Here is a 13058-nt window from a genome sequence, read left to right on the forward strand (position 1 = left end):
TGAGCCCAACGGCTCTCCGTAGGCGAGGGGCGGGGTGAGGGCACGCGAGAGGCACCCCCAGCACGTGGTCAGCCGGCGGGCCGAGGGGGCAGGGCCGGACCCCGCTCCGTGGGAGGGGGGAGGGTACGGGCCAATGAGCGCGCCCGCCGGCGGAAGCGGGAGGGTGGGGCTGGGCGGTGCGCCGTGCCTGCGCTCCTCGCCGCCTCTTCCCGCCGCCCGCCGCAGTGGTCGGGCGCGTGTGCGCGGCGCCGTGACCCGACCCGCCCCGCCCCCGCCCCGCCCGGCACCGGCCTCCACCGGCACCCCCGAACGGGCTCGCAAGGTGAGAAGGGGCGCGCAGCCGCTGGGGGGCCAGCCCCCGGGGCTGCGCGCTGGTGGCGGCTGGGCCGCGGCGCCGAGGCGACGGGGAAGAAGGGGTGAGGCGAGCCTATTGGCGGGCGCCGCCGCTACCGGGGCGGGGAAGGCGCGGGTGGGGGGGTCGCAAGGGGCTCCGGCCTGTGGCGTGCGGCGGCTCCCCGCCCGCAGGCACGTGTGTCAGAGCAAGGCGGGCCCATCCCACCCCGGGGCGCCGCCATCGCGCTGCTCTTCCCCGGAGGAGGTGATTGGGGTCCGTCTTCCCCTCGGCCCGGCTCTTCCCGCCGCCCGGGCTCCGAGCCGACGTGTTCTCTCTCGTTAGCAGCCCCTGTCTCCAGCCCCCCGCCGCCATGGCCGACGAGCTCGACTTCACCACGGGCGATGCCGGCGCCTCGTTCACGTACCCTATGCAGTGCTCGGCTCTGCGGAAGAACGGCTTTGTGGTGCTCAAGGGCCGCCCCTGTAAGATCGTAGAGATGTCCACTTCCAAGACGGGCAAGCACGGCCACGCCAAGGTGAGCGGCCTCGGGTAGGCTCGGCAAGCCTCAGTCTTGTTTCACAGCCCTGCGGCTCCCAGCCCTCGCAGCGGTATCACGCTCTCCTGCGTGGCTAACCTAGACGGGAGGGTGTAGCGTTTCATTTCGCAGCGTTCTGTATCCCGCCTTTGCCTTTCTCGCAGCAGTGTCACGTGTGTGTCTGCACTCTAGAGCTGGCTCAGGGATGTTCGTTAATGTAAAGTGTGAAGGGTCGAGGACAAGGGGTGGGTGGTTTTTTTCACCCAACTTGTTAAAAAGCTTTAAGGATGATAGTGCTAAAGCCTGTTTTTGTAGTGGGGGTAGAGCAAGTTCTGGAAGGGGGCTGATGAAATCACTAGGGTGTGGTTGGGCTGTGCTGTCGCTACCCACCAAAACACTTTGCTGTCTGCCTGGGCTAGCAGACTTTCACTATTGTAGCGCTCAACTTAAGCACTTGTACTCAATTCAAGCACTTACTCGAGGAGCCGTGTTTCTGTTACGTAATCCAGAGGAGCTCAGCAAACACTCGTTGCCTCTGTGGGCCTGCTCTAGCCCTACTTTGCTGTCTTGCCTTGCTGTTGCTTTGCTTTTTTCAGCACTGAGTGAGGAGTATCTTGCCCCTCCTGTGTCTCAGAAGGGACATTCTTACCTGCTGGCTGGGGCTACAGTCCTGCCTAAGCAGTTGACTTATGTATGTAGCTGTCCAGAGCTCAGACCAAGGCTAGACTCTCCCTTCAGTAATTCAGCAACACTTTATAGTGGGTATAGTAGAGTTTAGAGACAGATCTGCTACAAGCACCAACTAGTGGTATTTATAAGTTTCTGGACCTTGTATGATACATGTAGGTGGGCAAAATATTTAGGATTTATCAAAGCTAGAGTATACTAAGCCCTTGCCAGTATTTTCCTTTCTCCCACCTCTTGCTTTTTTTATGGATTATTTTAGATCCAGTTCTCTTAAGAAGTGGTTGTGAAAGGGTTTGAGAAGGCTTGTAATCCAAGCACTAGCTGTAGGGAGCAGCTACTGCTAGCACCAAGGCAGGTGGGAGCTGCTTTAATCTCTGTGCATGACCACCTCTTCTCTTCCCCTTAACCTTCATGTTGTCACCAACACTGTTGTGTTTCTCGGTACTGAAAGTTCTGAGTTTTCTTAAACACTGTGTACTCTGAGCTCTAGCTTGCTGCTGTAACACTACAAACAGCTATGGACGGTAACAATGGCTGATCTTCATTCTCATGTAGTGTTCCTATAGTATGCTGTGAAAAGGCATGAAAGACCCTCTCTTGGTGCTTGGGCTGCTTTCATACCACAAGTAAAGGCTCTAGGCAAAAGCTGGTATTACCCACAATCTCTTAGAAAACTGTGTGGAACCAGCAATACTGATGGCAGTGGCATCTTCTAGGCATTCTCTAGGACCAGCAGTAACTGATGGTAATTTTCTTCCCTTGTAGGTGCATTTGGTTGGTATTGATATCTTCACTGGTAAAAAATATGAAGATATTTGCCCATCAACTCATAACATGGATGTTCCAAATATCAAGAGGAATGATTACCAGGTGAGTTAACAATCACTATGTCCTCCCACACATTAAGAGGCTTTATACTCCTAATACCACACATAAACTCTCTTCATCCCAAAATCTGCCTCAATTAATTAAGTACTGTTGTCATAATTAAGGGAACTTGCCTGTATAGACGTGACGTTGCTGAAATCCGCATTTACTAAATTCTTAAAACTCTCAGGCTTACTGATGGAGAGCTCCTTACTGTACTAATCTCATGTTACAGTAGCATTCTTTAGAAATGACAGGTAATAGACAATTCAGAACTGTGATTTTTCTCTAGTTCATGTTGTAAGGTCACTTCTTTATTCTTTGTGGTACTGGCATCCTTTAGAATTTAGAGTTTATCTCTGCTACGACTTAATATTAGTTAAAGGATAATCAGGATCTTGCTTCAAGTAAATTTGAATCTAAGCATATATTTATATGCTTAGATTCATTTAAAATTCTGCCCTTAAACAGAGTAGATGAAATAACAAGACAGTTTAAATGGCATCTGATGCCAATTCTAACTTGCTACAGTGCTTTCTACTCCTTGTGTGGAATAGTTGTTCTCAAGTAATTTTGGTGCTCCCAGCTCTGTACTGAAATACATGTATGCAGGGAACTTGGCAGACTTCTGTAATGCATTCTGTGATACAGACAGTTTGCTCTTAAAAGCAGCATGGTTCAGGTTCTCAGTTGTAACATATCTGCTATCTTCCCATTGTCTTGGGACTAGTTCTGGCCAGGAACTGATACATCAGCCTCAGCTGGGACACTTCAATTCCTCGACAAAGCCAAAAATCGCTGTGTTAGCAACTCAGAGCTAGTGCTGTTTGAATAAAGTGTGACCAGCCTTGTGCTGGAGTTCAGACCTTCCAGGAGATTCTTAATGTTGGTGATCTTTCATTGTTCTTGAGTCGTCACTGCTTCTGAAATTCTTGCTGTTTATCAGACTTGTCAGGGTTGCCTTTTGGGTTGACAGTTGTGTCTTCCAAGTTCCCTAACCTGCTCTGTTGAAATAGCTGCTACCCTTAGCCCAGCTTTTCAGTTAGGCTGGAAACAGCATTGTAAAAGTGGCCCAGAGCTTGGTGGATGTTCCCTAATTTATTCATTAGCCTTTAATGTAAATGATGGTATCCTGTTGTACAAATGAAGGTATAGAAGTGTACATACAGGTCAACTATTGTGTACTTTGTGTGCTTTGTAAAAGCAGTGCTGTTCAGTGAACAGCATTTCAGTTACTGTTTCTAATTCATAGATGTAAAAAGCTGAACTCATGACCTGGAAGCAGGACCTTTTACAAGGATGGGTTTTGCAGTGCCCTGTGTACTAAGAAGTAACCAGCAGGGTTCTGGTGGTTTTTGATAGCAGACTAGCTTTTGCTACAGTTGCTCTAGATCAGCTCTCTGAGTTGTTGTTAAACATTGACTTAAATTAGGTCCTTAACTGTTACACAGTACTAAAGAATTAATGTAACAGGTGGAGTTGACTGCTTTCTGCTTATCTTCAGCTACTGTCTACTGGTGGCTACTGATGTTAAACTTACTAAAAGTGAAATTCTCTTCACAGCTGATAGGTATTCAGGATGGGTATCTCTCCCTGCTGACAGAAAGTGGTGAAGTTCGTGAAGATCTAAAGTTGCCAGAAGGGGATCTTGGCAAAGAAATAGAAGGAAAATTCAATGCCAATGAAGATGTGCAGGCAAGTATAGATGGCAGACAGGACACATTATGGTTAATTCTGCTTGAGAAGTCATACTTTGATATTGACCACTTGTATCTCTGTGAAGGGTGGGTAGAGAAGCAGGGAAATTGGTTCTTCGAGATGCAGAAGGACTTTTTTTGTACTGGTGCACTCAGTATGGCACTGAAGCCTGGCCCAGTTGTCAATAAGACAATAGGTGTAGCTCTGAAATATCTAGATAAATCCTAACAGTCCTGACCACACAGTGTGGATTGGAGCCTCCAGGCTTTCTTAATTGCTGACAGGTGTAGAGTTTTGTGACATAGTCTGGGTAGTCTAATTTGCTGTTAGCAAACCTGTCTGCAAGTAGCTCTGCAGACTACAGTCTGTGCTGGACCACACCTAGTCACTGTCTAGGCTCTGTTGCAGGAGCTTGTTTCTCTTCCTCTGTGGTATGAACCTCAAGCTGCTGGCCAAGGCAACATGGCAAAGGGAAGGCAGTAGAAGAGCAAATTGGTAGGAAGGGCAGGTACTGTGGATATCTTTCTAATGGCTGAATTTTTACCAGCTTCAGCTTCTGTTTTTCTTGAGAGATGGGACAGATGTTAAAATATGAAAATCTGTAACTTCCTCTGGCAGAGGTTGGAGCTTACTTATTTACCTTGTCTTTTCTTTCAGATATCTGTCATAAGTGCAATGAATGAAGAATGTGCTGTAGCCATAAAGCCTTGCAAATAAAGAGGATCACCAGGCTCGGGCAGCTGCTCAGGTCTGGACAAACCACAGATCTATAAATTTGGTTCCTATTGTCACCAAAGCTCTGGCCTTCACAAGCAACCTCATTTCTTTTTTGAATTGTTAAAAAGCAGTGCTGGATTCTGGATTAGTGTTGCAGGCTAACTGGCAGTTTTCAAAATCACTGAGATTTTAATTCCTTAATCGTAACTATTTTAACATTCCTGTGGGTTTCAGCTATGGATCTGAGAAACCAATCAGGTGTTACTAGTGAATATATTTTTATTTGCTTGAGCAAAACAGTGTTTGTCTGTATGAACAGACAAAATACAGTATTCAGGGGCTTTTAGATAAGCTGGTAGGTATCTAGGATTATAAAGTGACCTAGAGCACAAATAGTATTTTTCTTGACATGTTTAGGTAGAACTGACGATAAAACAATAAAAGTAGCTTTTTTTTTTTTTAATGCTTAAGTATTTTGTGGATTGGGACTCTTGCAGAACTGTAGGTGCCAATCGCAACTTTTAGACCAAGAAACTCAAGTGATCAAAAATGCCAGCTGGCTTGACCAAGCCCCAGTGGCCATGTGCAACTTAACTGTATTACCTCTGTTTTCTTCTTTGCCAACTTGTTGGCTTATTTTGATGATAAAATGGTGTCAAAAGCCTACCTGTGGTTTAGGCAGGCAGTTGGAATATTGGGTAGATGAGACATAGATAGGTCAAGGGGACACAAAGGTGAGAACGGATGTTAAAGCTATAGACTTTCACTCGAGGCCTTTGTCAGACTTGAAAAAATAAAATAGTTCAATTGCTTTCCTTTATTTTATTTATCTTAAACTATAAAAGGGTGACAAGCTCCACGGAAATCTGTTGCAGTGCTTCCAGCTTTAGATTTTAATCTTCAGGTGTAGACCATATTTTTGTAGCACAGGGACCACGGGTTTTCTCAAAAAGTGGGACAAACTGTAGCATCGAGCCTAAACTAAATGCATGTGATTCTTTTTAAAAAATAAAACTATGGTATTTTCAAACTATAGACTTTACAGACAATACTGAACAACCATGGCTTAACTATAAAAGTAAGTAAATTGCTACATAGTTATGAAAGCTAGCTCCCATCCAGAGGCGTTATGAGTCACTGAAACATGCATGCATGCCTCTAGTTAGTAGCTTAATGGGCAAACACAAGGCTTCATAGCAATAGTTAATGGAAGGATAACTAGTGTTCCTGTTTAAGGCGTTCAACTTGAATTCTAAAACTTGGTGACTCTTCATGAGTGGGAAACTCTTAGTCTGTGGTTCAGACCTCTCTTCACAGTTGATAAAATTGCTTCATGAGCTTGCCTTAAGCTTCAGTGGCTGTTGGCTGATTGAGGATAACTTTTAAGCATGTAGCATTCTGCCCTGGATACATGCTCCATTCACAGTGGGCCGTGAAAGTCAGAGGTCATACTCCTGTGAACTGTTTAAAATGTTTTCAGCTTAATAGTATATACTCCTTAATCCCCAGAGGGCTCATGGCAACTGTCCTGAACTGCCCTTGTACATACTATGGCAGGGCTTAGCAAATCTTGGGGGCCTAATGTATATGGCGAAAACATGTGTTTTCTACAGGCTTCTTGTGACAGGGAGAGCAGTACCAGTGAAGGTAAAGACAGCAATAAATATACTCTGGTAATAAAGCACAGTTACCTGGGACACAGAAGTAAGAGACTGCCACATGCTCTTGCCTAGCACAACGCACATTGCAGGTGAACTCTATAAAAACGCCTGGATTGAAATGGCAAAACTGCTTAAAAAAAACACCTGTAGACACAAGAGATTGAGATGCATTCAGAATAGTTTTGACATGCATGCTGAATAGTTCAAGCTAGTCTGCACTGTGCTCCTTTGTTTCTCCATTGAAAAGGTACCTGAAAGACAGGCTCTGTGGGCTTTGGAGGTGATGGTGAAACCATTGATGGTATTGACAGCAAGGTGAGCTGTGTGGGAAGTCATAGGTTGCTATGGCAAACTAATGCAAGTTCTAATGCTATCACTGTATTACAAGTACTTACAATATGCTTGAAAACTGCAAGACTCTGATTTGTCCCTGTTCTGGTAGTGCTTTAGTTTACTTTCAGGTGCCTGTCTGTCCTCTAAAACTTTGTTGGAAGACAGGTATTTGATGCCACTGGCCCACAGTCTGAGCATTAACTTAACCTGCGAGCTCTCCAGGACAAAGGCTGGATTTTGTCCTGTTCCTACAAGTGGGGTTCTGGTCTCACTGGAGTTTACAGGTACTACAGCTATCTAAAGATAAAGGTTTTATGACCTCCAGCTTGCTGGAAGAGCCTTCCTTGGGACTTACAGATGTCCTTCTATTGCAACCTTCAGTTCTGCAAGATTTAAATGATTAAGTACTTCATTATAGGTTTGTTCTTATATACTTAGTTGTCTTTTGTGAAGCACTTCGAACACTATGGAAGTGCAGAGCATTTGCTTGTCATGCATGAAGTTTCCCATAGTTAATAATACATAAGCATGAGTTAAGCATAATCGCAAAGTTTCAGTAAGGTTAAAAGTTGCTTCTAAATTAGAACATGTATTTGAGGCATTTTTTTCCAGAGTAAGATGTTTCAGTTTACTGTCAGAATTGTTTGCAACAAACTTTGTGATCAGTAGTTCATATAGACGCGTATTTTTAAGATCCCTAACCAAATGCTTAGGGAAGTTCTCCTTTCATAGCTTTACTTTAAAACAAATCTTACTGATGTACTTGTTCTGTAGTACTGTCTTAACACTTAAATTGTGTCAAAACTGAAAACTATAATCTTCTAAAACCTGATGGCAATTGCTTAGAGTAAAGACTGTGAAACCTAGGAGGTAAAGAAAACTATTCCCAGTTCAAATAATGCATTTTTTTAATGGCTCCAATTCACTGAGTTTCTCCTACTAATTTACAGAATTGGGAAAACCGCAGTGTTTCCTGCCTCAAGTGTTGGCAAGTAATACATTAAGATTTCAATAGATCCTTCTAATTTTTGCTTATAATGGTGGTTTTTCAACTAGGCTCTTGCTAGTTGAGCCATGTTCTCAGGGCTGTTTTTTTTCTTAAGAAGTTAGCTGAATTTTGTTTTGACGTAACTGCTTTCAAGCCTCTTGCAGGTTTTTCTAATCCACAGTGTATACAGAAATGGTGCACGATCTGTAGTTTCAAAATACAGGTGATTTTGCATAATCTGTAAAGAATTCAAACTTGTTGACAGTTCAGACTCTTATGGTTACTGCAGGTCAGTCTCACAGAATTCAGAATTCAATAAATCCCACTTTTTTTTTTGGTTGAGTAATTAGAATGTAGTTTGTTACAGTAGAACTAAACTTCAGGAGAAAAGGACCTTGTTAAGGATATTTCAAGTATCTCGCTTATACACAGAGAATGTTAACGAAGGTGTTGATCCTGGAGGTGTTGTAGTGGGAGCATGGTGGAGCAATTTGCAGTCTGGTGTGGGCATGCCAAGATGGGCAGAGGCCTCTCCAGCACCTACAGTCTGGCCCTACAGTATTTGGCATCTGAGAGTAACTTGGTTTGTGAGTTGAAACCCGAATGTTTGCTGTGTATTGCTGTATCGCAGAAAACCCCTGCTGTCCTGTGCTGTATATTTAAGCGTTATTGTTTGGTGTGGCTTTCAGAACTCTGGGGAAAGAGGAATGATGGTGATGACTGCTTTTCCTGGTGATGGTGAAAACCAAGCCCTGTAACTGGTGTGAGCCGGGAGCAGCAGCCCTGGTGGTTCAAATGTGTGTGTGTTTTGGAAGCTGTATTGTTTTCAACACCATGCCAATGATCAGGGGAAAGATGTATGTTCACTGTTTTGCTCCAGAACTAATAAAGATGTCAGTGCTGCGGGGATCTGGGTTGCTTCAAGGCTGAGTGCGTCGGCAGGCTCCTGCGCTGACCTGGCTGCAGTGAGAACACTGTTGTCAGCCCACGCGCCCGGAGGAGAGCGGCGCGGCCAGCGGGTTGTTACGAGAGCAAGAGAACCGCTTGCGTTCCTGTCCTACAGAAATAAAATCAGAACTCAAACACACGGCTGCCTCCTTCATTCGATATTGCCGCCCCGCCGCGAGCGTAACATGGCTGCCGAGGGCGGGCTCCCCCTCCCAGCTGCCTCTGGCAGCGCAGGCGCTCTGCGCCGCTTGCCTGCGTGGTGACGTCACCTCCGGGACTATAAAAGCGAGGCGAGCCGTTCGCTTCTTCCTTTCTGCGGGAGCGTGGCGCGGTAGCATGGCACCGGTGAGTGCGGGCCCAAACACAGGGGGCGGCTGGGCCGGGCCGCGGTAGCATGGCACCGGTGAGTGCGGGCCCAAGCACAGGGGGCGGCTGGGCCGGGCCCGGCCAGGCGGTTTGATGACCTCGCCGTCGCCTCGAGTGGTGGCCGGCGGGTCCCGGGCCGGGTGAGCCGGCTGCGGCTAGTCCAGCTGCCCAGGCGAAGGCCCTCTGCCGTGTCCCGCGCTGATAAAAGCTGCTGGTGTGGGTGTTATGGATAATGATGGGTGTTCTTCCGGTGTTCTAGCAAAAGGACAGAAAATCAAAAAAATCCATCTGGAAGTTTTACCTTGACTTGACCCATCCTGTGGAAGATGGAATCTTCGATTCTGGGAATTTTGTAAGTCGTGGTTTGCTCATACTCCTGGTGCGCAGTTTTTATTATAACCTTAGTACGATATCTGGATCCCAGCTCAAAAGTTACATTTTAAATTAGAAAATCAACAGCTGTTCTTTAAAGTATTGGTGCTTTTGAAAGCTTAGTTGTATTTATAGTTAAGATGGCTTATACTTGTCCATGAATAGAACTGTTTTAAATTAAATACTGGTTTAGCCCAGGCGTGACTTCTTTAATTGCACTCTGTAGAATATTACTGCATTGTAAATACTTGCTATCGGGACATCAGTAAATGGTGATTTTTTAATATTGCTATATGGCTAGGGTCCCTTCCCTAGTTCACATCTAGGGTGCCATTCCCTAGTGTTCTATTCCTTTAATGTTGAAACAGGAACAGTTCCTAAAGGAGAAGGTTAAGGTCAATGGAAAAACTGGAAACTTGGGCAACACTGTTCATATTGAACGCCTGAAGAACAAGATCACGGTGACATCCGAGAAGCAGTTTTCTAAAAGGTTGGCATATGTTTCCTTTTGTTGTGGTTGTGATTTTGAGCAGTGGTATATTGAACATGATGTGCTTCAGATACATACAGAGGAGGTGTTGGCTCAGACCTTCATAGTGCTTGTAAATGTTTGTGGAAGACATAATTCAAACAGATCTCTAGCATTAGATACCAAAAAAACCTCTGCTTTTTAAAACTTAGGGCTTGAGTGCAAATTAATACTCTCTAATATAAGCATAGTAATACAGAGATGCTTTGTATATGTTGTTAGAAGTGTATCAAGGAAAGATAGGCTTTTAAAAGCCATGCTGTATTCATATAATGGGTGGCTGTTTCATTACTTGCTTGGTTGTATTAAAACGTATGTGTATGCAGTACATGCTGTTGCAGAAGAACCTGTTGAGTCAGATGGAGCGTTAAACTGCTCAGTGTGTTAGGGTGTGCAGTGGATGTGTGTGCTGATGAGAGGTTCCTTCCTAATGAGCCATTCCTTCCCTGCAACCCCCCTTCATTTGTTGATACAGATACACAAGTATCTGTCCTGTTAGACCAAGGTTTAGAACCACTTCTCAGTGCTTTTGAGTTACTGGCATTGTGCTGTGTAGTCAGAAAGCATCAAATAGCAAATTCATAGGTACCTGGAATGAAAGTACCCTGTTATATATGGTGATTTTTAATGAATGGATATAATCAGTGTGTTGGTCCCCTCCTGGAGCCATGTCTTGAATGGAGCGCAGACAGCAGTAAGGGTTGTTAAACAAGAGAGTTGTAACATATAATTACTGTTTTTAAGGTACCTAAAGTATCTCACCAAGAAGTACCTCAAGAAGAATAACCTGCGTGACTGGCTTCGTGTTGTTGCATCTGACAAGGAGACCTATGAACTACGCTACTTCCAAATCAGCCAAGATGAAGAAGGATCGGAGTCTGAGGAATAATTGAAGCTTAGCTTTGTACTACATGCAGTGTACAAAAGACAAGAACATCTATTTATAAGAATACTTAACTTATTGGTGAATAAAGACTTTGTACCCTGTTTGACAGATCATGGGTATAGTTTTCTAGCCTTTTTTCTAAGTTCTAATTAAAAACCAGCATGGAGAATTTTTTGATTTGCAGTTTTCCTTCCACTGTTAGAAATCAGAGCTGCTCAGTGTGGTGTCAAGAGTCCAAGTAGAAAAGGACTGAGCCCTTCAGCCAGTATGAATGTAGGAGGACAGTGACATCAGTGTTTAACCGTTTTGGTAAAAATAGAGCTTCCTGTGACTGGAAGTACCAGTTTGTTCTGCTAATATATGTGAAGCTAATGAGACAATATTTAGTAAAAGTTTAATTCTGTTTGTTTAAAAACAGGGTTATGAATTTTTATAATAATTTTTTATTCTGTGTGATTTATTCAAGTCTTGAATTGGTTGTAGCACAGTGTTGAAGTCTGGTGTTAGTAATGCTTTATTAATATCATAAAGCGAGGATCCATGTAGGCTCTGATACTGAACTTTAAGCTTGAACAAATCTGCTAGTTTAGGCTGAATTGTGCCAACTAAATTGTTTCATTTTCTGGTGATTTTTTAGTAATTATTTCAGCATTGTTTTTGCTGGCAAATCTCTGAGACAGACTATTTAGAGAGTTACAAAGCACAAAGCAATGCATTGACAGTTGCATGACACCCACTTGCTGTACCTAAATCTAAAAACTACAGAAGGGGAGATGAATGTTAGCAGCAGCCTTAGGGTTTTCTACTTGTCAATGTCTGTTCCTGAAGGGTGGCCCAGGGAGAGGAGAGGAGACAGTAGCGACTTGTGTAATCTTTGCCATATTGATGTGTGTCATTTTGCTGTTTCAGAGCTAGCTAAAAGCAGTGAGTCTAACTGGCAGCAAGGCTAAGGATTATTTCCAAGGTCCTATGTACTGAGCTTTATATGCTTCAGTGGAAATAAAACACCTGAAGTCCTGGCCTGTGATCTGGAGCACTGGATAATGCCAGAGCACTGCCGTGAGTATCCCTATTTGAGAAAAATCAATCAAAGCAGAAAATAAAGGTGGTTATGTTCTTCCTGTTCTGGAAGAACAGAAGATTGCTAATGCTTTTAGAAAGTAGTTATGTAATACAATATAGATAATATATATAACTGTGTAGTTATATAATGCTGCCTGTATTGAGCAGACAGCATTGTTTTCCACAGTAAAGCTACAAATAGTTGAAAACTATCTGGTCTGGTTTTGCTGCACTAAGTTAAGCAAAGGGCATGACTGACAGTTGTATTTCAGAATCCATCCCCACCTGTTTTTTCCATAGTTGAGCTTTTATGTGACAATATATCCTGAATGCTAGACTGACACAGCAAAGCTGCTCTGATTAAATGGAACCAGCACAAACAAAATTGGAGCTAATGGAATCATGTTGCCTAGTTGTTCTTCCTCCTAAAGCAGGCTGGCATCTACCCATGTAGTTGTATGGCCCAGCAGATACAGATTGTCTGTAGTCAAAAGACGCGAAAACAAGGCCTGGGATTTCAAGCAAAGCTACTCATTTCATAGCTGGGGTTGGAGGAAAACTGCCAAGGCAGTCATGTGTGTTGTATTACTCACTGAGCTTCACTGCAGTGACGATGGAGTCTAGGAATTCCTTTTCTGATGCTTGACAACATGGAAAACTTGAAAAACCAAATTCCAAGTTTCTTGTAAGTGTGGATCCAGCGTGTTTTCATAAATTTAGAAACCTTTTCCTTCCTGCATCTTCAGATACCAGTCAAGCATCTTTGTTTTATTGCTGTGTTGTCCAAGCTGTGATAGCTGTATCCTGAGGCCTGTCTGGCTCTATGCTTCTGAGCGTGCAGGCTGTTAGAGCTTTCTCGGGCAGTTAGGGATATTGAGTCATGGGAAATCAGACAAGCTCTGGAAAACACAGTGATTCTTTCCTAACTTCATGTATTTCACAGCTGAAGGGGGCAGATGTAATGCAGGTGGCAGGCAGGAAACAGACCTTGTTCGCATAAAGTAATTAATACTATAAAATTAATGCTATAAAATAACCAGTTTTGTTCATCTTTGTTTAGAAAGTTAAAAGATCC

The 13058-nt window shown here is 44.1% G+C and overlaps 2 protein-coding genes across 3 annotated transcripts; both read left to right on the forward strand.

Moving 5' to 3' along the window:
* Positions 1 to 173: 173 nt before the first annotated feature.
* On the forward strand, positions 174 to 8727 carry EIF5A2 (eukaryotic translation initiation factor 5A2). 2 transcript variants are annotated; one of them, XM_061452552.1, is made up of 5 exons: positions 174 to 322; positions 677 to 869; positions 2322 to 2426; positions 3987 to 4616; positions 4779 to 8727. In XM_061452552.1, the coding sequence occupies exons 2-4, from the start codon at positions 705 to 707 to the stop codon at positions 4347 to 4349; spliced, it is 633 nt and encodes a 210-aa protein (XP_061308536.1). In that variant the 5' UTR covers positions 174 to 322; positions 677 to 704; the 3' UTR covers positions 4350 to 4616; positions 4779 to 8727. The 2 variants fall into 2 exon arrangements, with proteins under 2 accessions (XP_061308536.1, XP_061308537.1); XM_061452553.1 differs by having other exon boundaries at positions 680 to 869.
* On the forward strand, positions 6437 to 11091 carry RPL22L1 (ribosomal protein L22 like 1). Its single transcript, XM_061451101.1, has 5 exons — positions 6437 to 6485; positions 8791 to 9113; positions 9394 to 9486; positions 9875 to 9996; positions 10780 to 11091. The coding sequence occupies exons 1-5, from the start codon at positions 6437 to 6439 to the stop codon at positions 10922 to 10924; spliced, it is 732 nt and encodes a 243-aa protein (XP_061307085.1). The 3' UTR covers positions 10925 to 11091.
* Positions 11092 to 13058: the final 1967 nt, after the last annotated feature.

The sequence above is a fragment of the Pezoporus flaviventris genome, unplaced genomic scaffold (genome assembly GCF_033815535.1).
Source record: "Pezoporus flaviventris isolate CSIRO_AGI_PZ_B2104156 unplaced genomic scaffold, CSIRO_AGI_Pfla_v1 ptg000013l, whole genome shotgun sequence".
In the NCBI taxonomy this organism is placed as follows: Eukaryota; Metazoa; Chordata; class Aves; order Psittaciformes; family Psittacidae; genus Pezoporus; species Pezoporus flaviventris.